Source organism: Erpetoichthys calabaricus, chromosome 8 (assembly GCF_900747795.2).
Source record: "Erpetoichthys calabaricus chromosome 8, fErpCal1.3, whole genome shotgun sequence".
In the NCBI taxonomy this organism is placed as follows: Eukaryota; Metazoa; Chordata; class Cladistia; order Polypteriformes; family Polypteridae; genus Erpetoichthys; species Erpetoichthys calabaricus.
This window is the reverse complement of record NC_041401.2, coordinates 99,244,962-99,271,993: the sequence shown is the minus strand read 5'-3', so window position 1 is coordinate 99,271,993 and position 27,032 is coordinate 99,244,962. Positions and strand designations below refer to the sequence as shown.

At 39.3% G+C, this 27,032-nt stretch overlaps 2 protein-coding genes across 5 annotated transcripts in view; one reads left to right on the top strand and one right to left on the bottom strand.

The window, feature by feature from the left end:
* Positions 1 to 19,772, bottom strand: part of zgc:171740 (uncharacterized protein LOC795694 homolog) — a 317,785-nt gene extending 298,013 nt beyond the window's left edge. For 3 of the 4 annotated variants that reach the window (XM_051930794.1, XM_051930793.1, XM_051930792.1), the window contains exon 1: positions 19,488 to 19,771. The gene's annotated coding sequence lies outside the window, so the exon portion shown is untranslated. Of the gene's footprint in view, positions 1 to 19,487 lie in introns of all 4 variants that reach the window. The other variant, XM_028807153.2, reaches the window with a different exon arrangement.
* A 1,478-nt stretch (positions 19,773 to 21,250) lies between these two features.
* Positions 21,251 to 27,032, top strand: part of rfc2 (replication factor C (activator 1) 2) — a 49,516-nt gene continuing 43,734 nt past the window's right edge. Inside the window, exons 1-2 of the mRNA XM_028807150.2 lie at positions 21,251 to 21,452; positions 26,933 to 27,002. Coding sequence (XP_028662983.1) covers positions 21,361 to 21,452; positions 26,933 to 27,002 — 162 coding nt within the window. The 5' untranslated portion in view covers positions 21,251 to 21,360. The remainder of the gene's footprint in view (positions 21,453 to 26,932; positions 27,003 to 27,032) is intronic.

The window sequence follows — 27,032 nt, the reverse complement described above, 5'->3', positions numbered from 1 at the left end:
TTCTGTATTAATGTTAACGTATTAATGTGCTGTATATCATTTTTAAAGTAGCTGTTCTGTTATCTGTCTTTTCTCTTATCCGTCAAGGCCTCAGTCCCGACCCCTGATGGATAATCGAAGTTTTACTGAATTGACATTATGAGGAAAATTCATTTTTCAAATGGGAGGCAGGGGGGGTTTATTCGAGAAACTCAAAAAATTAATGATTTAAAAACTGTATTGTGTGTTCACTCTGGTTTGTTTTTCCTAATACTGCATTTTGTCTAAAGGTCTGAGGTTATTTATTACTCATAAAATATGCAAAATCTGAGCTTATCAGAAAGGAGTAAATACTTTTTACACTGCACTATTTTTCACCAGCCCCATGGTTATGAAGTTTGTTTACCAAGCAAACATTTAACAATGAAATAGGAAACCTGTGGGTCCACCATAATGTTGCTGGGCTCCCTCTACATGGCAGGTTGAGAGTTTTGACCATGCTGTGGGCTTCAGATTGCGGAGATGGTTTTCGTGAATGTACACCAGGCACTTCTTACAGTCGGTGTATCAGACACTAGAAAGAGACTTACTACATAACATGATGAACAGATAATGTTTTTGTGGTTCAAGAAACTCCTGGAAATTTCTCTCAGGGATGTTAAGTGGTCTGGGCAGGCTGGTCTGAATAACTCAAGTCTGCCACCCTGTAACCCTTTTAATTGGTTGTTTGATCATGACAGACTTGCCTTTCAAGTCAGCAGCAGAATGAAGTGAAATACCGAGACTCGAAAACTTGACTGACTGGCTCAAAAATCCTAATATACCGATTGAGTCAACAGACCTAATTCTGTAAGAAACTCTGGCTCTTTTTTGTAATGTTAACCTGCATATCTTTAGATTGGAAACAATCCTTTTCTGTACCAGATGTCCCAATACAAATTTGTTTTCAAAAATATTAGTATACTTTTTTCCAACTCCCAGGAAACAAAACAGGACAGCTTCAGTGGCTACAAAACAGAGGTACTTACTGACAATTGCCTTGAGAGATTGGTGCTGATGGTTTGGACCACTCCAGCTTGTACATATGAAAAAGTTTGGGAACCCCTCTTAATTCTTTAGATTTTTGTTTATCATTGGCTGAGATTTCAAAGTAGCAACTTCCTTTTAATATATGACATGCCTTATGGAAACAGTAGTATTTCAGCAGTGACACTAAGTTTATTGGATTAACAGAAAATATGCAATATGCATCATAACAAAATTAGACAAGTGCAAAGATTTGGGCACCCAACAGAGATATTACATCAATACGTAGTTGAGCCTTCTTTTGCAAATATAACAGCCTCTAGATGCCTCCTATAGCCTTTGCTGAGTGTCTGGATTCTGGATGGAAGTATTTTTGACCATTCTTCCATACAAAATCTCTCCAGTTCAGTTAAATTTGATGGCTGCCGAGCATGGACAGCCTGCTGCAAATCATTCCATAGATTTTCGATGATATTCAAGTCAGGGGACTGTGATGGCTATTCCAGATTATTGTACTTCTCCCTCTGCATAAATACCTTTGTAGATTTTGAACTGTGTTTTTGGTCATTGTCTTGTTGGAATATCCAACTCCTGTGTAACTTCAACTTTGTGACTGATGCTTGAACATTATCCTGAAGAATTTGTTGATACTGGGTTGAATTCATCTGACCCTCGACTTTAACAAGGGCCCTAGTCCCTGAACTAGCCACACTGCCCCACAGCATGATGGAACCTCCACCAAATTTGACAGTAAGTAGCAGGTGTTTTTCTTGGAATGCGGTGTTCTTCTTCCGCCATGCAAAGTGCTTTTTGTTATGACCAAATAACTCAATTGTTCTTCCAAAATGAATCTGGCTTGTCTAAATGAGCATTTGCATACAACTAGACTCTCTTGTTTGTGGCATGAGTGCAGAAAGGGCTTCTTTCTCATCACCCTGCCACACAGATGTTCTTTGTGCAAATTGCGCTGAATTGTAGAACGATGTACAGATGCACCATCTGCAGCAAAATGTTCTTGCAGGTCTTTGGAGGTAATCTGTGGGTTGTCTGTAACCATTCTCACAATCCTGCACATATGCCGATCCTGTATTTTTCTTGGCCTGCCAGACCTGGGTTTAATAGCAACTGTGCCTGTGGCCCTCCATTTCTTGATTACATTCCTTACAGTTGAAACTGACAGTTTAAACCTCTGAGATAGCTTTTTGTAGCCTTCCCCTAAACCATGATACTGAACAATCTTTGTTTTCAGATCTTTTGAGAGTTACTTTGAGGATCCCATGCTGTCACTCTTCAGAGGAGAGTCAAATACCTCACCTCAAACACCTTTTCTCATGATTGGACACACCTGTCTATGAAGTTCAAGGCTTAATGAGCTGATCCAACCAATCTGGTGTTGCAATTAATCAGTATTGAGCAGTTACATGCATTCAAATCATCAAAATTACAAGGTACCCAAATTTTTGCACAGCCAGTTTTTCACATTTGATTTAATTTCATACAACTATCTACTAAATACTAAATTAGCAGAATAAAAACTAAATACTAAAATCTTTGTTCAGAAAATACCCCAGTACTCAGATGTTCCTAGGAAATGAAAGACATACCACTGTTACCTTTTTTGTTGAAAGTAAATTATTATGCAGGCTGAGAGGGGTTCCCAAACTTTTTAATATGACTGTATATTGTCAAAGCTGGTTCAATTTTCCATGCAATGCCAGGGTCCTGTTTCTAGACATCAGCTCAAGTCCAGATTTCTCAGTTCAGGACTGGATGACACCCTTGAAATGGGTTTTTGACTTCCTAACCAGCAAGTGTGGACTGGTAGTGGCAACACCACTTCCTCCATGCTGATCCTCAACTGGGACATCTGTGTGCTGAGCCTGCTACTATTCTCCAGGATACTGTGGACAACTATACAACCCTAACTACTCCAACTACAGTTAATGATGACACAACAATTGTGCAAATAGGCCTGATCACCAACAAACACAAAGCAAATTACAGAGAAGATATATAGCTTTTGAAATGGTGATGCTAGAACAATAACCTCCGTCTTACTGCCAGAAAAAACAGGAGATGTTCAAATATTTCAGGAAGCAGGAGTCAGAGCACACTCCAATTTGAATCAGAGGGGATTCTACAGAGAGGGTGAGTCACCATTACTAACCAAAATGTTTATTTCCTTACATTCAAATAAAGTCCAGATGTCTCCATTTGTGGTAATCAACCTGTACAGGTTCATAAGCGAGTCCATGCTCACAGGGTTTTTATCCCAGAAGCCGGGACACAACACCCACACACACACACACACATTCATACCAGTTTACCATAATGGACATACCAAACGCTATATTGTTAGCATAGCAATGCAATGCAGATACAGCATTCCAAAAATATGAAAAGTTTACTACCTACCCTGGGCAAGCTGACAAACATTTCAATTAAAATTTTGCAAAAATATTTTCCTTTTTAAATATATCTAAAACAATGGAAAATCTACAGTATTTATTTGCATAACTGGTAGACTAAAAAGCACAAAAAATAGCAAGGAAATTACAGCTATTTAACACTTGGTGCCCACCAAAAAAGACACTAAAAAGAACTCTAAATTGCACTTATTTACTATGTGACGGAACCACCACAATTTACAATTGCAAATGTAATCACAAGAAAATAATTTTTTGGAAAGTCAATGTGTAGACGTTTTGTTCAAAAATAAAGTTTAGTGAAATCTATTTTACAGAAAGTACATTGTACCTACAGTATGTATCAAATAAATATAGCACATCATGTTGATAATAATACCTGCACAGTTGAATGGTAATTTCTAACTTCTAGCTGAATTGCTGTCATAGAGACAGACAGAGCTACACAATAACATATAAAGACACAAATCACATGGGCAATTAGTGGCCAAGTTTACTCAAGGTATAACCCATTACTTCAGCGGACTTCCAGAGACTAAAATTATATCTCTAATGTTTAATACAACAAATCTTTCTCATTACCTAAATTCCTATTTAAATAATTTAAAACCGCCAGTAAACAGATAATGTAACTATATTTATTAAAGTCACTCAAGCAAACAAATGACGGAGTCATCATGTTGGAAGCATTGCTAACAAAGGTACAAACACCAGCAATATTTTTAGACATGCAGAATTCCAAGGAGAGGCCAGAATAGCTTTAAGCTGCTGTTTTGTGTAATGATTGATAGATCAAACAGGATGTACTTTAATCCCATAAAACACTGTCTACCAGATGGGCTGTAATGGTTAATAATGTACCACAAAGGGTTATTTAACAGTATTCACAAACCCAAAGAGAAAACATTTACTAAATAAACCTCAAGGAAAAACATGCATGGTCACAAGTTACATGGACAATTTCATCTTGCCTGAAGAAGGAGCCTGAGTTGCCTTGCATATTGTAATCTTTTTAGTTAGCCAATAAAAGGTGTCATTTTGCTTGACTTCTCACTACATTCATAATGGCTAACATGGTACAACACCCTAGTACTATGGACAATTTCAGAAATGTGCCATTTTTAATAGGGCAGTGTGGTATTGTAGAAGTTTGAACCTCATGAAGCCAGCTACCTGGGTTCAAATCTCACAATCAATTATTTTCCATTGGGTTCAAATCTCACAATCAATTATTTTCCATGTGGAGCTTGCATGTTCTCCCCTACATAGGTTTTTCCTCTAGGTACTCCCATTTTCCTCCCTTATCTTCACAGACATGCAGGCTAGGATAACTAAGAACTCTAAACTGGCACCAGTGTGAGTACGTCATGCGATGGACTAGCCCATCCTGTCTTGCATCCAATGCTGGCAAGGTTGGCTCCAGCCCTCTGTGACCACAAATTGGTTTGGGAGGGTTTGAAAATGTTAGGGTCATTTTTGAAAATCTTAAAAAAAATAAATAAATAAAACCAACAGAAAAAATGTGTGTACTTTTTTGTTGTTTGTCTTGAACTAAATGTTGTCATTTTTTTGTAATCAAGTCAGAAATAGGGGGTGCTGAACTGTTTTTCAGTGAGTGAAAACAAAAATATGAATGACTAACACTAGTCTGCAGTAAAAAATTAAGAAAACATCCCCAACTGGGCACAATCATGCAAACCTAACACATTACCTGAAAGCAGGCAAGATCTCAAAAATTAATATGTGCAGGTTTTAACTTTAAGTTGCCATTTCATAAGGGTTGTGTGCCAATTAGAATTCAGAACTAGGAGTGAATTTTGGGTTTATTTTACATGATCTCCTCAATATCCCCTGGGTTTTTTTGGTCTCCTTGTACAATTTAAAAACAATTTGTTGGGTTGGAGCAGACTCTTTATAGGTTAAATTTAGTATTTTCATGTTGAAGTTATTTTGTTTTCACGGGTATATACTGTGGCACCCAGCTGGGGGTGGTACCCAGCCGGGACGCCCAGGAATACCGGAGGAGGACTTGTGCCTCCTCCAGACCACGAGGGGGCAACCGCCCTGGTTACTTTGGGGGCCACGTGTATGGAGCTGGGAAGCACAACCCTGTAGGTGCCCGTGGTCGCCGCCAGGGGGCGCCCCCATGCCTGGAGAGCCCCGTACTCCAGCACTTCCGCCACACCAGGAAGTGCTGGGGGGAAGACGAGTGGGGACACCCGTCACACTGGGGAGTGCCGGTGGGAGATTGCCGGGAAGCACCTGGAGCACATCCGGGTGCATGAAAAAGGGGCCGCCTCCCTTCACAGAGTGGCTAGATTCAGGAGAGAAGCAGGACAAGGTCTCTGGAGGAGGCAAGGAGGCAGCCTGAACAGTGAGAAGGCAGTGTGTGTTGGCCTGGACTTTTGGGGGACTTTGGGGTTGTGTGGCACTTTGGTAAATACTGGGACTGTTAATAAACGTGTGTTGGGTGTAACAACGATGTCTGCCTGTCTGTATCCGGGCCAGTTTCCACAATACATACATACATACAGTGGTGTGAAAAACTATTTGCCCCCTTCCTGATTTCTTATTCTTTTGCATGTTTGTCACACAAAATGTTTCTGATCATCAAACACATTTAACCATTAGTCAAATATAACACAAGTAAACACAAAATGCAGTTTTTAAATGATGGTTTTTATTATTTAGGGAGAAAAAAAATCCAAACCTACATGGCCCTGTGTGAAAAAGTAATTGCCCCCTTGTTAAAAAATAACCTAACTGTGGTGTATCACACCTGAGTTCAATTTCCGTAGCCACCCCCAGGCCTGATTACTGCCACACCTGTTTCAATCAAGAAATCACTTAAACAGGAGCTGCCTGACACAGAGAAGTAGACCAAAAGCACCTCAAAAGCTAGACATCATGCCAAGATCCAAAGAAATTCAGGAACAAATGAGAACAGAAGTAATTGAGATCTATCAGTCTGGTAAAGGTTATAAAGCCATTTCTAAAGCTTTGGGACTCCAGCGAACCACAGTGAGAGCCATTATCCACAAATGGCAAAAACATGGAACAGTGGTGAACCTTCCCAGGAGTGGCCGGCTGACCAAAATTACCCCAAGAGCGCATAGACGACTCATCCGAGAGGTCACAAAAGACCCCAGGACAATGTCTAAAGAACTGCAGGCCTCACTTGCCTCAATTAAGGTCAGTGTTCACGACTCCACCATAAGAAAGAGACTGGGCAAAAACGGCCTGCATGGCAGATTTCCAAGACGCAAACCACTGTTAAGCAAAAAGAACATTAGGGCTCGTCTCAATTTTGCTAAGAAACATCTCAATGATTGCCAAGACTTTTGGGAAAATACCTTGTGGACTGATGAGACAAAAGTTGAACTTTTTGGAAGGCAAATGTCCCGTTACATCTGCCGTAAAAGGAACACAGCATTTCAGAAAAAGAACATCATACCAACAGTAAAATATGGTGGTAGTAGTGTGATGGTCTGGGGTTGTTTTGCTGCTTCAGGACCTGGAAGGCTTGCTGTGATAGATGGAACCATGAATTCTACTGTCTACCAAAAAATCCTGAAGGAGAATGTCCGGCCATCTGTTCGTCAACTCAAGCTGAAGCGATCTTGGGTGCTGCAACAGGACAATGACCCAAAACACACCAGCAAATCCACCTCTGAATGGCTGAAGAAAAACAAAATGAAGACTTTGGAGTGGCCTAGTCAAAGTCCTGACCTGAATCCAATTGAGATGCTATGGCATGACCTTAAAAAGGCGGTTCATGCTAGAAAACCCTCAAATAAAGCTGAATTACAACAATTTTGCAAAGATGAGTGGGCCAAAATTCCTCCAGAGCGCTGTAAAAGACTCATTGCAAGTTATCGCAAACGCTTCATTGCAGTTATTGCTGCTAAGGGTGGCCCAACCAGTTATTAGGTTCAGGGGGCAATTACTTTTTCACACAGGGCCATGTAGGTTTGGATTTTTTTTTCTCCCTAAATAATAAAAACCACCATTTACAAACTGCATTTTGTGTTTACTTGTGTTATATTTGACTAATGGTTAAATGTGTTTAATGATCAGAAACATTTTGTGTGACAAACATGCAAAAGAATAAGAAATCAGGAAGGGGGAAAATAGTTTTTCACACCACTGTACATACATACATACATACATACATACATACAAGCATCTTTAATATATTTTAAACAATATTGTGCCTGTTCTTGCAGTTTAAATGGGAATCAAGGGGACATCTGCCCAAATGAGATAAGCATTAATTTCCAAATATGTCTGTTTTCAAAAAAAAAATATACTCTAAGTATTGATCCACCTCTTGAGATTCCACCCATAATGTAAAACAGCATATCCATAGTGATTTCCAAAAAAATACATTTTTGTAAGATTCTGCTAATCTGAAAGGCTTTTTTGGCTGTGCTCTCTACCTCATTGCCCAACTCCATCTCTAGTAACCTTTCATCCTCCATTATATGGTTTATTTCATGAATGCTACAGTTGAATTTGAGCACTTCTGCAAGGTTTTTCTCAGGACTGAAACAAGTAATCTGTCATTTAGTGCGAGCAATGTGTCCCACTCCGAAGAGGTAGAAAAGCAATGTCACATTAAATAGTTTCAGATACTTGAATGGGTGGTGTTGTGGTAGGTTACTTCTTACTTACCGTACATAAAAAACTCTACTCAGGATGGTCACTGTGAACATAGAGTTGAACAAAAACATTCCCTTATCTTGGGGGGAAAAAGACTACCAAAAATTTGTTAAAATGTATTCCTTACAAGTTACAAAAGAAATGCTTCACTTAAGAACACAACTTTCCATGGTAATTTAAGGTATGTCGTGATTGTAAAAAAATTCGCTTCAACTTGAATATACTGAACTTAACATTAGATCTACGACGGTTTAAGGATATGTCTTGGACTGGAGTATATTCCAGAGAGGGTTCCTTCTTTGTTTCTATTGCTGCTGGATTACATGCCATCCACCAAACACCCTAAAAACTTGGCAAGCAAGCCCATATGTGTGCGGAGCTCAGGCACCACACAGCCAACAGAAATCAAATTAAACATTGCAGAAATGTAACACTGTCATATCTGCTATATTCAATTCTAGTGGCAGAATGTTATTACTGTAATGACTAGCTGTGTAAGCCCATTCTGTAAAAAGCCTGGGGTCCTAGAAACTATTGAAATTGTCAGAAAAAAAAAATTGAAATGTAAAGATGTCAGGTAATTGAAAGGAACTACTCTGGGCGTCTCTCTCCTTGGAGGTTTTGTTTTGCCGACGTGCTTGCATTGCTTGTGTATTAGCAGCGGGAGGAAAAGTAAAAGGTATACAGTGTTGCCGATGTGCTCGCCTCGCTTGTGTATCCTCAGATGTGGAACCCTTACCCCGACTCCACCTCTCACTTCTGGGTCAGACAGATAGACAGACACACTTCCACGCATAGACGTTTATATACAAGATAGGCATCATGTTGAGGCCCATCTTGGCCGAATTATGAGCAGGTTGGGAATCATCCGTGGTGGGTGTTTGTACATAAAAGGAGTTACAATAAATATGTAAACAAAATATTAACTCTTAAAAATATTATTGTGGATGGGGAACTAATTAATTTATACAATAAAATGTACTTATAAATTAATAAAAACATAAAAGGTACATGTTGTACTACTTGTACTGTTCACTTTCTCAAACAAAAGGAGTATCATAAGTATTGTAATATTGTGGTAAAATTATTATATGCTTTTCATATTTTGGATTTGTTCCCAATGTAAAAAGTGCCTTTAATATGCTTTAATAAGGTAAGGATCATCAGAATGTTACTTCTGTTGCATGGACAATGTGAGATTTAGTGCATTTGTTAGTAGTCTTTATTGTTTGTGGCTCTGCTAATGTAAATCAGTAAACAGAAACACAAGCACTCTTCTCATATTTTTAGGATCCTTTCATTTTTGACTACTAATTGTGATGACTGTCAGCCTTTAGTGGTAATTACACTAATCTGACTTTAATAACATATCCATTTGACATGAAAGTACGTACTTTTGAGTGGCTTATCTCTAAGATGATATTACTTTATTGTGCCAAACTGGCAATGTGCTCTAACAAATACTGGCTTTATTGCTTTTCAACAAATGAAGTCTTTATTGCCATTCTGGTTTGTAATTAGTGCCAGTGTGGCACTGACCTATTGTTCAGTCTCGCTTAGAAAGGGTACAATATAAATAAATTGTCTTTCAGAATGGAACAAAGTGTGTATGTTGTACTGACAAACCAGCTGAATTGTTATAGTTAAAAAAAAAAAACAGCAATTTTTGTCCTAACAAAACAACTTTAGGAGACAATGGAAATAAGAGCATTTTGACCTTAGATATAGCAGCTTTGCAAATAGTAAATCTATAGTATTAAAACATTGGAACATGTTACTAAGGTAAAGAAAGCACCACTAAATATTTCAAACTAAAAAAGCTATCCTCCACAAAATAAAAAGTTAAAAGTATCAAATCACAAGGGTCCATCTCATTTTCTGTTTAACAAAAGGCTTAGTCATACATAAAACATCTGGTCATCAGTGTGCATTCCATGGTTACTCATCTTGCCTCTCAAATGAAAAGATGTAAAACAAACAAAACCAGGTCAGAAATTAATTTTTACCATATAGAATTAAAAAAAAAAACTATAAAGTGTTACTTGACATTCTGACGTACAGAAAGTGTGTGTTGCATCAATCAACTCCGCCAACAGGATCCCACAGCATGAAACCACATCCAGCCAGTAGAAACCTGAGTCACGGCATCAGTTGTAAAGTCAATACCACTGAACTGACACTAGCTGAAGCAGCCATTCTCCTTAGTGGTGTCCTTTTGCAACCCCATAGGTAAATGCAAGTTTTTGTTTTCTCTAACAATGCCCTAAATTTGATCATCAGGACTGTATTAATAAGTACAGATCTGACTGGTGTACAAACCACATAAATTTTATTTGTCAAGAATGGAAACTCCCTAATGCTGCAAAGGATTTTCTAGAGTCCCAAGACTGCACCAAATGTTTACTAGGGTACAAAACCTTCCAATTATGCAAGACAGAAATGTCAATTTTAAAAAATAAAAAACAAACCATATCTTTTAACAGCTAACCTTTTTATGTAGGATCCTATATAGGTCCAATGCGCTGTGCAAAATGGGTCCATGATTTGAAATGCATTGTACTAATTTTTAAGTCTGCCTATACTGCCATGTAATACAACAGGAAAGGGCCAAACAGCATGTTGCACAGAGTGCACTTCCACTCACTGTCCATTTATTTTTAAATCAGTTCATTCATAATCTAAATCTGCCTTTTTCATGCTACAATAACAAGCAAGCTAAATAATATATAACTTGTCAATATATTCCTGCAGTAGGTTGAAACATGGGAAAAATATTTCACTGTGATGTGGCATCTTTCACACATTATTTTCTGCCTTGTATCCAGTGTTGCTCACATAGACAAATTACAAAATGGATGGATGTTAGGAATATGAAAATTGCTACATTACCTAATTAATTCTGAAAAGACAAACTCCAGTCTTTAAACAGATAAATACAAAAACCCAATATATCTGCGACCTTGGATGTATCTGAAGTTAAAACAACGAGGAAAGTTGTTAAGAGAGCAAACATATGAAGACAATATTGTCTATTACTAGTGAAACACGTAGGCCTATGGTCCTAAAAGAAGTATCAAATAATAACTAAGTTAAAGATAAGGAGCTGTCAATACTCCTTCTCACTTCTACAGTAAACAGTTACATTATCACTTACAGAGCAACTGAAAGATGTATTTTATTACCTTTGCTGGATCATCCCAATCAAGCTGAATTTTTCTCTTTTGGCAACACATTCCTTTGTTTTCAACATTAAAAAATACAAATTGACATTGATCACCTTGCTGATATAACACTGTTAAGCAGTCTTTAAAGAAACATTGGTATAAGGATGTAAAAGTAATGCTCTCATACTTGACAATGTTCTCAATTGTGCATTTCTGTCTCTGGGTCATTCTTGTATTCTGGATCCTAGATTTTGTCCTGCATGCCTATGAGCCATCATGTTTGTCTACTGCTCAGTTGTACTGTATTCTTCGGCATCTTGTTTTCTTATTCTTTTTTGTTCTTCATCACTTAACCACCTTCTGTGATTTGCTTGACGCTCAGATGATGTTGCTGCTATTCTTTATCTTTCTGCCATTACGGTTGTTATCACTTGGTGTTTCGATCACTTTGCCATCCTTTATTTAAATTAGATGAAGGTTTTGATGATCAATGAACATAATACTGACACTTAATTATGAATTCGGAATGCATATGCACTGCGTCCTGGAGGATTATAACTCGTTGGGTTTGTACAGACTGTACTTTTATTACAATAAACTTTTCTGGCCACCAGTTTGCTGTCACTGATTTTTTTTTTTTTTTTTTTAATTCTAGAAGATATGAAGCTATAATCAGGATTATTTCTTGCTTGCCTATGTGCTTTAGCATCTTATGTTCTTATTCTTTCCCATTCTTTGCTACTTAATCGCCTTTTGCCATTTGCTTTTCACTCAGCAAATGTAGCTGCTCTTTTTTCATTCTGCCGTTATGGTGGTTATCACTTGCCATCCTTTAAGGCCCCAAGGTTGCCACTATTTTTTCTGAATTTCCAGAACATGTCAAGTTATAAGCTTTTGACCAAGATCAAGATTACAGCCCCATAAGTTTGCAAGTAATCACATGACAGAAAGACCTTAGCACTTATATATCTTATATATAAACGTCCACATGTGGAAGTGCGTGCGAAGAAGCTCAAAGAAAGCGATTCTGTCACCAAAGTGAAACCGCCGAGAAAAGTGAGAAATTCTCTTAGCTGCTAATACACAAGTAAGACGAGCACATCAGCCAAACGTAATCCCTTTTACTTTTCCTCCCGCTGCTAATACACAAGCGAGGCGAGCACGTCAGAAAAACAAAACCTCCAAAGAAAGAGACATTCGCTTAGCCGCTAATACAGAAGTGAGGCAAGCATATTGGCAAAATGGTATCCATTTTACTTTTTCTTCCGCTGCTAATACACAAGCGATGCGAGCATGTTGGTAAAACGAATCCTCCTAGGAAAGAGATGCCCAGAGTGGTTCCTTTCAATTACCTGACATCTCTACATTTCAAATTTTTTTCTGACGATTTTAATAGTTTCTAGGACACCGGGCCTTTTACAGCATGGGCTTACACAGCTTTATATACCTGTATATATATATATCAGTGTCTCACAAAAGTGAGTACACCCTCACATTTTTGTAAATATTTTATTATCTCTTTTCATGGGACAACACTGAAGATATGACACTTTGATACAATGTAAAGTAGTCAGTGTACAGCTTGTATAACAGTGTAAATTTGCTGTCCCCTCAAAATAACTCAACACACAGCCATTAATGTCTAAACCACTGGCAACAAAAGTGAGTACACCCCTAAGTGAAAAATGTCCAAATTGTGACCAAAGTGTCAATATTTTGTGTCGCCACCATTATTTTCCTGTATTGCCTTAACTTTCTTGGACATGGAGTTCACTAGAGCTTCACAAGTTGCCACTGGAATCCTCTTCCACTCCTCCATGATGACATCACGGAGCTGGTGGATGTTAGAGACCTTGTACTCCTCCACCTTCCGTTTAAGGATGCCCCACAGATGCTCAATAGGGTTTAGGTGTGTTTGGGGTCGTTATGTTGGAATACTGCCCTGCAGCCCAGTTTCCGAAGGGAGGGGATCATGCTCTGCTTCAGTATGTCACAGTACATGTTGGCATTCATGGTTCCCTCAATGACCTGTAGCTCCCCGGTGCCGGCGGCACTCATGCAGCCCAAAACCATGACACTCCCACCACCATGCTTGACTGTAGGCAAGACACACTTGTCTTTGTACTTTCCACCTGGTTGCCACCACACACGCTTGACACCATCTGAACCAAATAAGTTTGTCTTGGTCTCATCAGACCACAGGACATAGTTCCAGTAATCCATGTCCTTAGTCTGTTTGTCTTGAGCAAACTGTTTGTGGACTTTCTTGTGCATCATCTTTAGAAGAGGCTTCCTTCTGGGACGATGACAGCAGACCAATTTGATGCAGTGTTCGGTGTATGGTCTGAGCACTGACAGGCTGACCCCCCACCCCTTCAACCTCTGCAGCAATGCTGGCAGCACTCATACGTCTATTTTCAAAAGACAACCTCTGGATATGACGCCGAGTACGTGCACTCAACTTCTTTGGTCGACTATGGCGAGGCCTGTTCTGAGTGGAACCTGTCCTGTTAAACCGCTGTATGGTCTTGGCCACCGTGCTGCAGCTCAGTTTCAGGGTGTTGGCAATCTTCTCATAGCCTAGGCCATCTTTATGTAGATCAACAATTCTTTTTTTCAGATCCTCAGCGAGTTCTTTGCCATGAGGTGCCATGTTGAACTTCCAGTGACCAGTATGAGTGTCAGTGCGATAACACCACATTTAACACACCTGCTCCCCATTCACACCTGAGACCTTGTAACATTAACGAGTCACATGAAACCAGGTAGGGAAAATGGCTAATTGGGCACAATTTGGACATTTTTCACTTAGGCGTGTACTCACTTTTGTTTAGACATTAATGGCTGTGTGTTTAGTTATTTTGAGGGGACAGCAAATTTACACTGTTATACAAGCTGTACACTGACTACATTGTATCAAAGTGTCATATCTTGAGTGTTGTCGCATGAAAAGATATAATAAAATATTTACAAAAATGTGAGTGGTGTACTCACTTTTGTGAGATACTGATATGTAAATATAAATAAGCATATACTACCAAATAACAAGCCACATCATTAAAAAAAACAAGTTTCTTTATCAGTAACAACTAGCTTCTTTAGGAAACTGGTTGGAATAAAAACCTGCATCCACTATTTTTCTCCAGGACCATACAAATTACTTTGAATGCATCTGAATTGTCCAACATTTGGCCAAAGACATCTACTTCAAAGTCAAAATACTAAATGGAAAAACTGGATTTATAGTGTCTTTTGAAACATGCTTCGTCTCCCTCACTGCCAGGCAGTTACAGACTTTTGAAAGGCATGGTTGTGATGCATACTGCCAGCCAGGCTTCTTCCTGCTAAAACATATTCATACACACTTGAAGAACTGAAGTTCTGCTTATCAATGAACCGCCTATCAAGAGAATAACAAAACAACATTCTGGGACTTGCCTACTTCAATTCTGACTTATGTGCAGTCAAAGTCCGCTTAAGGAAGCATCGGGCACTAGGCAGGAACCACCCATGGGCGAGTGCCAGTCCATTAAATGGGCACACACTCTCTGACTGGCAACAATTCAGAGTTGCCCATTTATCATACAAGCACTCGTTTGTGGAAGTATGAGGAAAACAGTATTGATTAATGATGTCTAAAAGCTAATGTGGAACACATTCCTTCTCACTACACAGATTATATTACAAAACACTATAAACAGAAAGGGTGGCAGAGTGCTTAGCAAACATTTCAAAAATATGATATAGTTTTGGCTGCAATACCCTGGCAGATATTTTTTATTGATCACTTCTATCACTTTCTTTTATGTGGATTCGTTCTGTGGACACTTTTACTACGTGGACATGGATTTTTACACGCTGAGACTCGTCTATTCAAGTAGTCAACTTCAAGCGCTGAGAACAAATGCCAGTGTCGGTGTGGTTCCCTATTTACCTGACGAGGTAAGAAGGTGGTATCGTGGCAGCAGAGCCGGCACTAAGCTAAAAATGAAGCGGCTTGCGAGAAAGTGGCGTTTTAAGCCTTCTGTGATTCTGGGAAATGTGAACTCACTACCAAATAAGATAGATGAACTGGCTGTGCTGGTGAAAAATGTCAGAACCTACAGAGAATGCAGTTTGTTGTGCTTTTGCGAAACGTGGCTAACTACCACCATCCCAGATGCTAACATGGAGCTACCCGGGTTTAGCACAGTTAGAGCAGACAGAGATGCAAGTACCTGTGGGAAGCACAAAGGAGGAGGTCTCGCTCTCTATGTCAATACAAAGTGGTGTAACTCTGGACATGTAAATGTCAAAATCTTCACTTGCTGTAGGGACATCGAACTGTTGGCCGTAAGTTTGCGTCCCTATTACTTGCCCAGAGAGTTTGGACACATCATTGTTGTTATTGTTTACATCCCTCCTCGGGCGGACATGGAGATAGCGAGTGACATCATCCATCCTGCTGTTGCTAAGTTACAAACGCAGCACCCTGAGGCACTTGTGCTAATCGCTGGAGACTTTAACCAAGTGACGCTGGACAAAACATTACCTGCCTTCTCCCAGTATGTGGACCGCAACACCCGGGGAAATAAGATTATTGACTTACTGTATGCAAACGTTAAAGACGCATACAGCGCCTCCCCACTGCCTGCGCTTGGGAAAGCAGATCATAACCTGGTTCTGCTTCAGCCTCACTACAAACCAAGAGTGAGGGTCCTACCTACAACCACACGCTCATACAGGAAGTGGTCCCCTGAGGTAGAGCAGGCTCTGAGGGACTGCTTTGGAACTATGGACTGGGATATCCTGCAGGGATCACATAGTGAGAACATTGAGGAGGTTGTTGACTGCACTACCGACTACATCAACTTCTGTATGGACATTGTAGTTCCAGTAAGAACAGTACGCTGCTATGCTAACAACAAACCATGGATTACAAGTGACATCAAGGGCCTTTTGAACCAGAAGAAAAGGGCTTTTATAGGCGGTGATCAGCATGAGCTCCAGCGTGTGCAGAAGGAACTCCGAGTCCAGCTCAGGGCGGCGAAGGAGCAGTACAGGAGAAAGCTGGAGCACAAGTTGCAGAATAACAGCATGAAATGAAGTGTGGGATGGGATGAAGATCATCACTGGCTGCAGCTCGAAGCGGGGTGCCACCATCGAGAGAGACGTGAAGAGAGCAAACCAAATGAACAACTTCTTTAACAGGTTTGACCACCCTAACCCACTCTCACCTCGGAGTACTGCACCCTCCACACATCCTTCTGCTGATACCAGCATAGGAGAGACATCCCCACCAACAATTACAGCAGCGCAGGTGAGCAAAGAGCTGAGGAGACTTCGTGCCAGCAAAGCAGCAGGTCCAGATGGAGTATCGCCACGACTGCTGAAGGTCTGTGCACTGGAGCTGGGGAGTCCTCTACAGCGCATCTTCAACCTGAGCCTGGAACAGGGGAGAGTCCCAAGGCTTTGGAAAACATCTTGTATCACCCCAGTCCCAAAGGTATCACGTCCTAGTGAGCTGAACGACTTCTAGCCTGTCACTCTGACGTCACATGTGATGAAGACCATGGAGCAGCTGCTGTTTCACCATCTGAGGCCACAGGTACGCCACGCCCTTGACCCTCTGCAGTTCGCATACCAGGAGAAGGTGGGAGTGGAGGATGCCATCATCTATATGCTACACCGATCTCTCTCCCACTTGGACAGAGGCAGTGGTGCTGTAAGAATTATGTTTCTAGACTTCTCTAGCGCCTTCAACACCATCCAACCTCTGCTCCTTAGGGATAAGCTGACAGAGATGGGATTAGATTCATACCTAGTGGCATGGATCGTGGACTATTTTACAAACAGACCTCAGTATGTGCGTCTCGGGAACTGCAGGTCTGACATTGTGGTCAGCAACACAGGAGCGCTGCAGGGGTCTGTACTTTCTCCGGTCCTGTTCAGCCTATATACATCGGACTTCCAATACAACTCGGAGTCCTGCCACGTGCAAAAGTTCACTGATGACACTGCTATCATGGGCTGCATCAGGAGTGGGCAGGAGGAGGAGTATAGGAACCATCAAGGACTTTGTTAAATGGTGCGACTCAAACCACCTACACCTGAACACCAGCAAAACCAAGGAGCTGGTGGTGAATTTTAGGAGGCCCAGGCCCCTCCTGGACCCCGTGATCATCAGAGGTGACTGTGTGCAGAGAGTGCAGACCTATAAATACCTGGGAGTGCAGCTGGATGATAAATTGGACTGGACTGCCAATACTGATTCTCTGTGCAAGAGAGGACAGAACCGGCTATATTTCCTTAGAAGACTGGCGTCCTTCAACATCTGCAATAAGATGCTGCAGATGTTCTATTAGATGGTTGTGGCAAGTGCCCTCTTCTACGCAGTGGTATGCTGGGGAGGCAGCATAAAGAAGAAGGACGCCTCACGCCTGGACAAACTAGTGAGGAAGGCAGGCTCTATTGTAGGCATGGATCTGGACAGTTTGACATCCGTGGCAGAGCGACGGGCGCTAAGCAGGCTCCTATCAATTATGGAGAATCCACTGCATCCACTAAACAGTGTCATCTCCAGACAGAGGAGCAGGTTCAGTGACAGACTGCTGTCACTGTCCTGCTCCACTGACAGACTGAGGAGATCGTTCCTCCCCAAAACTATGCAACTCTTCAATTCCACCGGGGGGGGGGGGGCTAAACATTAACATTATTCAAAGTTATTGTCTGTTTTTACCTACATTTTTATTACTCGTTAATTTAATATTGTTTTTTATTTTTTTTTTTGTATCAGTATGCTGCTGCTGGAGTATGTGAATTTCCCCTTGGGATTAATAAAGTATCTATCTATCTATCTATCAGAGACAAAATACACATGTGGCTTGTCAAGAAAAAACCTTTAGGACCAATTTTCTGTATCCCACCTACTGGATGTAAAAAAATTAAATAAATAAAAAGTCTGTATACAGCATGTTCATCACTTTCAGAATTCAAGGAATTAAATTAATAGCACATGCAAGTAAGAATTTTGTGTCAATAATATAAACCTATAATATCCACTGATTCAGTTTCTAAAGCTACTTCGAGGACCAAAGTTTATCACTGCTGAATTGAGGGTTAAAGCTGGAAACAACAGTGGACATGGCTCCGGAACCAACTATACACTCAACACCATTCACACTGGGCAAATGCAGAATCCCTAATCAGTTCACACTACATGCCTTTGGGGGATATGGATGCCGCTTTGGGCCTGCAAGGCCAGAGTATTAGTCATTGTGCAATGGTACTGCCCAATTACGATTTAACTTATTTCAATGCATATGTATATATTTCCCACAATTGTGTAATATTCACTTGCAACATTACAGAACTTTGATATATATTTTGATAAAAAGCAACAACTTCCTTTATCTTGGATCCTATCAGTTCAACCAAATTCAGAAAAGAAATCAATCATCCTTGCTACTTGTCTATCCTGTAATCGATGTGTATTTTGCAAATACCGTACATACAAATCAATGGGCATGCATATTAAACAACATGTAAACAAACTGCAACGATGAGCAATCTCGAAATTGAATATCATCTGTTACAACTAACTGATAAAAAGCTTTAAAGTCGAAGTAATGATGGTGTGCCAACTAGAGGTTTTTGCTAATGAATTATTGCTCTACCCATTGAACACGTTAAGCACTTTGTGCGGGGGAAAGGCGCTATATACATAAAATAAATTGCTTATTAAGTTCTGTCGACCGTGAATACCGATTCTCATTCTAGTTTGGATTAAACTCTTTGGCAGTTCAGTAAAAAACAAATTCCACAAGACAGGGGTGTTCACTTGTAAATCGGCTCAGTCACTACCGGTGGAGGCTCGATATCGTGGAACATGACACACTCTGCAAAGGGAGCACCGGCTTTATGTGACATTAATCTTCAGGCATTATCGCCTAGACAAGTCATCGGCCATGTAAAGCTCCGTGCCAAACTACTAGTCTGACTTTTCGTTTCGTTGCCTCGAATTATGGGAGACAGCGCCTGGGGCCAAGGAGGCCAGGTACGTTCAGTGGTGACCGGTATGCACTTTAGTCACCCCCGCGAGAAAGAGCACGGTGGTGCGTAACTCGGCCCGCCTACACACAATTTAAACATGTCAGAAACAGCGAATCCTAATTCAAGTACCCAACAGTAACACGAAACTGCGACCAGGAAAGTTAGTCTGAGTAGCAATATGACGAAGTTTGGCTCTTACCTTACACTCAACAGTAGACAAAAGTTAAAGTAATCGGAAACCGCATGAACTATGACCGTATGAGTCCTTTATCTTTTCCATGTGCGGAGCATCAAGTTTTTTGTTTTGTTTAAAACTCCGAGAATTATAAATAAAAAAACAGGAAGAAAACTGTCCGCATTCTGAACTCCTCCCACGGACTCGTCAGTCACCTACTTCCCTCTCAGGATCAAGCAGCCAGGCTTTTGAGATTTAGTGAAGAGCGCGCGCACGTCCGCCCGCAGCGTGCTCGCTGAGAAGGGAGGGAAGAGGTGGGGAGAGTCGCATGAAACGACGACATACGGTGGGTGTGTGGCGCAAAAACAATTGCGTGCCCTAAGACAATCGATCGCTATGTCTGTGATAATTCAAAGCAACGAAACAAATGAACTTTGCAAAACGAATATTGACACAGGCAGGCAGTTATCTGCCCTGTTATGGTGAACTGTAAACAATGCCAGAGATGGGGATTTAACATTCTTTTGGAGAATAGTACTAGGGTGTTGTACCGTGTTAGCCATTATGAATGTACAAAAAAGCCAAGCAAAATGACACCTTTTATTGGCTAACTAAAAAGATTACAATATGCAAGCTTTCGAGGCAACTCAAGCCCCTTCTTCACAAGCCCCTTCTTCAGGCAAGATGTAATTTGTATTTAGGATAAATACAAAATCGACCGCTGACTGCACAAAAACTTTCATACTTCTTGCGCTTTCACTGTAACACACAACTATTTTGGTGCTGACAGGCAGTGACATAAATTGCGAAAACATAAAACGTAATATGTTAGCTGTCTCTTACAATAAAAGTCCTATTTAAGTTTTAAAAAATTATAGCCATTTGGTGACTGTGAAATGTGACATTATTTTGAATTGTATGAAGTGTGTTTTTGAACATAAAAAGTAAGAAGTACTGTGTTTATTTTGTGTAACCTGAGTGCTATAAAACAAAGAGCCGCCGTCGGGTCTCTGCTTTGAAAATCCCTTCCTATTCTAGGAGGGCTCACCGCCTAAAGTCCTAATCCCACCCATCCATGTGACCAATCGACAACGCTAATAGAAACTCACGGAGACTGTTAACCAATCATTAACTAGTCTTCTGTGCATAATTACTATATGCAGTCATCACTGTTCTCGCCTATAAGCCAATTTTGCCATTGAAAATACAGTACTTTTAAATACACTGAAAATCACCGAAATGTAACGTAATGATGGCATGGTATCTACCATACGATACGTTAATTTTATAATCCCACATTAGGGGCACAGAAATCTTTATAACACCTTGATTTAGATTAAGCAGGCTAGAACAGAATGCACTATCTCTGTTAGCTAGCGTTAAGAAAAACACGAGTTTCTTAAACCGTTTTCTCATATTACTAATATATATATATATATATATATATATATATATATATATATATATATATATATATATATATATATATATATATATAAAACTGAGCGTTGGAATACCGAGTTTAATCTTTAAAATGTTATTTTATAATCTGTAAATCACATGACAATCCTTTGGGATTATATTTATAAAACATGCATATCCCAGACTTATATATCCCAGTAAATTAATTCAACAACACATTTTTCAGTTTTTAGCCTTTTCTATATCATTTGTATTATTTGAATTAAAATAGAGAAGAAATGTTTTAATAAGTGCACTGTCAAAGCTGTTTGCGGATGGAGACAAAGAAAGACGCTTTCTGTTGCCACGACAATATGCACGTGGTGTTGCGTGTGACGTCACCTCCTGCAAAGACTGGCGGGAACTCTAAGGCTGCAGCTCAGCTCACCATCGTGGTGCGTAGAACACTGATAACAAGTACGTGAAAACCTGAGCTATGGAGGTTGATGTAAAGGAGACCGAAGAGACGCAGTCCAAAACGGATTCAGGGCCAAGTAAAACACAAGGAACGACATACGAGCTGCCCTGGTAAGAGCAGAGGCGGTGAAGTAACAGTTTGAGTAGCCTTACCGGAAGGAGGGTGGGCATTTTCGTCTCCTGCTTTTAAGCCTGTGTTTTTGTGGGCCACATGCTTTTGCGTTGGCGCTTAAACACTAATGATGGTCGAGCTACTGATTTGAACGCCTCTGGAATGTTTGCGCACTTGTTGTCAGTCAGTTAATATGTCTAAAGATTTGTTGTCATTGCTAATAATGAAGCTCCTTACTTCGGGCAAGTTTTGGATACATAATAAGGATGGTTTGTAACAGGTTGTTTGATTTTCATCTTGATCAGAGTGGGTAAGTAGTCTAATTAAGCATATAATACACACAAAGTTATACAAATGCGCCCGAATTTTAAACTTTAATTGTACTCCCATCTTAATTGATCATAGTGGTTTGTTATTTCTTTTAATATGCCAGTCAATAAATCCCTATTCGATGCATCACCTTTCTAATAATTTTGCACATATTTTGCATTCATTTTTCCTACAGAAACGTTTTCATACTATGAAATTATTCACTTTTTATTTCATTTTTTTTTTGTTTTGTTAAAGCGCTCGAGGATGCTGACGGTACACATTAATTGCTAACAGTAGAATTAATTACATACATTAAAATAAGTGAAGGAATAAAGTAGATTGCTTTGTATCGTTAAACAGTAACAGTATGCAGTATTGATATCTGCCAATTCTAGTAAAGGCAGATTGGTCACATTAATACTGAAAAAAAAATGTATAATAAAAGAAAGAACGAGAGAGTAACTCTGCAGAATTAAACTATGAAATTACCCACTATGTAGTAAGTTTCCTTAATTTGCCTCATATTATCTACTACAAAGCTTTTACTATGTAGTGCCAATGCAGGGCCAGGAATTATTGCATCTTAATACTGCAGGAATGCTTATGTGATGATACACAACAAGATAATCTGAATAAGTCACTGTCAAATTGAACTTAAAATTCACATTTAAAATGACACTTAAAATCACATACATTTTGTCTTGATTGAGACTGTCAAAGATGTATCCTGGACTGGATTCTACTTGTTCGGATACTTTCAAATAGGGCTGGATATTGCCGCTGATGTCCCAATTCAATTTTGATTCATAATGCCCCAGTTCAATTCAATATTAATTTTATATTGACTCCGCATTCACTGATATGTTTGAAGGGGTGGCTTTTTTTAGAGATTACTTAACAATGCATAGAGAACAATAATATAATGGGAAAAATTTCATGAACACTTTATTTGAAGGGTGCCTGCATAGTGATTTCTTAATACATGCCTAATCATGGAATGACATTTAAGAAGAAATACTTGATTAGTAATGAACAGTTAACATCAGTATTTGGAAGATATACAACAAAATATCATTGCTCTTTAAAAAAGGAAAAACAAAAATTTTTCACAGCACAGCGCTCATTCAAAATTCACCATAATTTAAGTAACTTGTGTATCGCCACATCAGAATTCACACGTTATGGTGGACTCCTTGCTTTAATACAATGTAATCGCATCTATTTTATAAAGTATGTACAGTATATCAACTTACAAATAATATTTTTCAATGATCAAATATTGCTTCTTAAAGGATATTCAATAACCTATTCATGTGTTTTGAATCTCCATGTGGACTCCCTTCAACTAAACTGTTGGTCAAAGTTATTCCCCTGTTGGACGTTTAAAATAATCCTGAATTAGTCGAAGTTGAATATACAGTGGGACGACTCATGTTTTTGTATAATTTTGCAAGTTATACATATCTTCAGTTGCTCATGTGTAGCAGTCACATTAATCATTCACGAAAATGTGTCCTCGCAGTTCCTCCTCAGACAAAAGGGAAGCGTTTTAAAATGAGGATCTAGTACTGATGCTTGTTGACAGCAGTGTTGGATGAATGGAACATAAAAGGAACACAACTGGCCAACGTGACAGACTGCTAATATGATATGTGCGGTACAGATTATGGAGATACGTCATGCTGACTGATTTGTACACACAAATTCAGGCTGCTGTGAAAATTCCAACATTTGCCTATTTGTTTGGCTCATTTGAGGTGTGTTGCAAAATATTTCCTCCATAGCAGGCCATCCATGTGCTTAAAGAGAAGTGTTTACTGGACTTGCCAACACACAAAGTTGTGATTGGTGTGGTCAAGTGATGGATCAGCACATTGGAAATGCTGGAAAGGTTTTTGGAACAGCCAGCCAGCTGTGTTGGCAGCTCTGCATTCTGTATAGGCAGTGAGGTTGTCTGCAACACATCCTCCACAGGTGCCCAGTCGTTTCTAATGTAGTGATACGTGATTCATCATGTAGGAATCTGCTGCCCTGGGTACTCTGCTGTTGCGAGTTAAGGCTACTGTCTCTGCTGACTTAAGAGATGTGGCGATGCTTTGCTTAAGATCTTCATAAAGCCAGGGTGCAATAACCTCACTCATTGCCTTTCTGTTTGGTGTAGCATAAAACAGTTCGATAACCTGCATCATTTGTCGAAAGCCCTTGTTTTCAGCAATGGTGTAGTGTCTCGTATCTTTACAGATAAAACTGCTCTAGATTGTTATTTTTTGGTCACGAGGCAAGTTAAACAGAAGCTTGGGGCTACCCGCCTTCTGCAGTATAGATTGTTTGACTGAGATTACGTTATGGGTGACGTTGAGATAAATGATTTCTCAGATTTGTTGTGTTACAGAAATACTTCAGAGCTGCACAGCTTACATATGGCTTTGCTTTTACCCACTTGTTCTTTACCAATGCACTGTTTGAATCCGTAAGAAGTCCACGCATTTGCTTTTAGTGTCTAATGCACTGGTTTCAGTGGAGGAGGACGACGCACCATTTTATGCTGTCCTACCTGCAGCTGGACCTTTCTAATTCTATGTGAAGTAGTAATGTGCTTTTTCCATAGAAAGCCTTAACAGGGGCATTAGCGACATCTACTGGATCGTACACCAAAAATGAATATAAGCAAAAATCTAAATAAAGTAATTGAACAGGATAGAGATTCACAAGATCGATCTTGAGACTTCAAGATTTGATATCGAATCGTTTAAATAAAAGAATAGCGATTATTCGGAAAATCAAAAAGTATTGGAATCGGAAGTAGTAAAATTTCCCTGCAGCAGCCCTGGATCTGAACTACGTTTCTTTGGTTGAAATAGAAAGCATCCCATCACAAATTGAAAGTCCTTTGTATTTAAGGTATTATTTAGTCCAGAGAAAATGTACAATATGAATGCAAGGTGGACACAACCCTGGAGTGGATGGTAATCCATCACAGGGAAAAGGCATACACACGTTGACACTACCACTTAAATTGAGCCAGTATAAGGTTTTTAATCTGTCTAAGGAACACTCCTTTGAAATATGAACCAAGACCAGATAAAATTAACACACATGTACGTGTGGAGAACATGTAAACTTCATATGATGAGTGGTTCAGTCCGGAATCAAACACTAGTCCCCAGAGCTGTGGTTCTGTATGACTAGCCATTATTCCACAGTGCTGAAGCCTTAAACAGTGTAGTCGTCTTAATCCATGTGGTAAAATACATTTGTAAGCAATAGCAGTTCAATTCTAAAATGGTCTGTTATTCTTGTTTTCTTGGACAGGCTTACAAGCTAATAGACATTCCATCCCCTAATTAGTATTCTTTGACTAGCTGAACTCCAGGTCCTATGTACATGCATAGTTTTGCCTTTGAAGCTTAATTTATATTCAGTTAAATTCAAAAGCTTGACCCAATTTTTGCCTGCTTTACTGTTGTATATTAGTGGATTTTCAGACAGTGGTCTGTTTAACAATATTTTAGGTAAAATGCGTGTTTAGTACATTGTTTGAATATGACTGGATATCTCACATTTAGATTATGTGGCATGAGTGATTTGAGATTGTTTTCATGGACATTTTGGTAGTTTTTGCTGATGTTCAATTTGGGTGTCCATTCAAGCCCATTTATTTTTGAAAGTCATGGTTTAAGAGAAATTACATTTATCAGTTAAGATATTCAGCCATAGTGGCAGACCTGTGCCCTGTAAGCAGAGTTGTACTGCCAGTTTATGACAAGTAAGTGATTGGTAATTTCTCACACAATTCTTTCCAATAGTATTATAACAGTGCAGATTAAACAGTCAGTGTTCAAATGTGTTACTGTTTGATTACTATAACACTTTGGTTTAGATTAGCAAATGTTTAATAATGACAAAATAGAAATTATGCAAATTATTTCTTACATGAAATGTAGTGCTGTAACTTAGTCATAATTCCTGCTAGTTGGTAAGAATTTTTTTTTTCTCAAATTACTGAAACATCTCTGCACATTTGGCTTGTTCTGCTGTGAATGAGCATGAGTGTATGCATAAATACCGCCTGTGATGGACAATGTTCGGTCCAGTGTTGGTTCTAGTCTAATGTCCCGTGATTCTGTACTACATAAAGCAGATAAATTAATTGAACTAAGGACTTGCAGGACAAACAAAATTATTTGTACTACATTTATTAAGGACTTGCAGGGAACTACAGTAAAAAGTTGTTTTTAAAAAGTGCAGAATCTTAAGCAACAAGTGTATGGGGATTCTTTCTTCATGCAAGAATTTGTTTGTGAACCTTATTTTTAAACAATGCTCATATGATGTTTGGTGAATTAGAACACCTTTTGAAGAATGTGGTGCTGATATTGATTTTTTTTTTATTAGGAGTTTAGTATAATCAAAAGTATTATAACATTTTGGCTTGTAATCCATACAGAGCACTGTCAAATTTTGTAATTAACTTGAAAGTGAAGACTTTTTTTTTTTGCCTGTTTCTGTTGTAGCCCCTTGTGTTTTTTTTTGTTTCTTTTTCTCCACTTCTTAGATGTCTTCTGCATCACCCTGCTTGTTGGTAAGGCAGCATGCAAAAGATTTAAGAAAACAGTAAAACAATGCTGTCAGACTGTAAAAGGTCATTCAATCCTGTTGTTTGGTATTTTGGTTTAAAATGTACTCTCGCCAAAAAACGTTATCAATATTGTCCTTTCATGTCACAGAAGCAAAATCTGGACAGGGCACCAGCCCATCACAATTTCAGTGTTGTGCAATCATTTAACAAATTTATTTGTACTACATTTATTAAGCCCTACCAAGGCTGGGTGAAAGGAAATGCTTTTGTGATTGTGAATTTTAGTTTAGCACAAAGGTTTTGATGCTATGCCTGTTAATTACATTTTACTTTCCTTTATTGGCATTGGAAACTAAATTCTAAAATGGATGAGCGAGTATAAGGCATACTTAGAGCATTACTCGCAAAGCTCTGGTAAGAAAACCTTTTTTATAAATGAACGTTCCAAGATTTGTGGCATTGCCTTGACATTTCATTGTTCAGTAAAAAAACGGTACACTCTTGTAGTGCCATATCTAGTTTCTTAACCGTGAGTGCTCAAACCCTTCATTTTCTTTTGACATTTATATTCACTTGTGTTTTCCTTAGGGTAGAGAAATATAGACCATTAAAGCTGAATGAAATTGTTGGGAATGAAGAAACAGTTAGCAGGTTGGAGGTAAGTATGTACATTTTGTAACCATTCTTG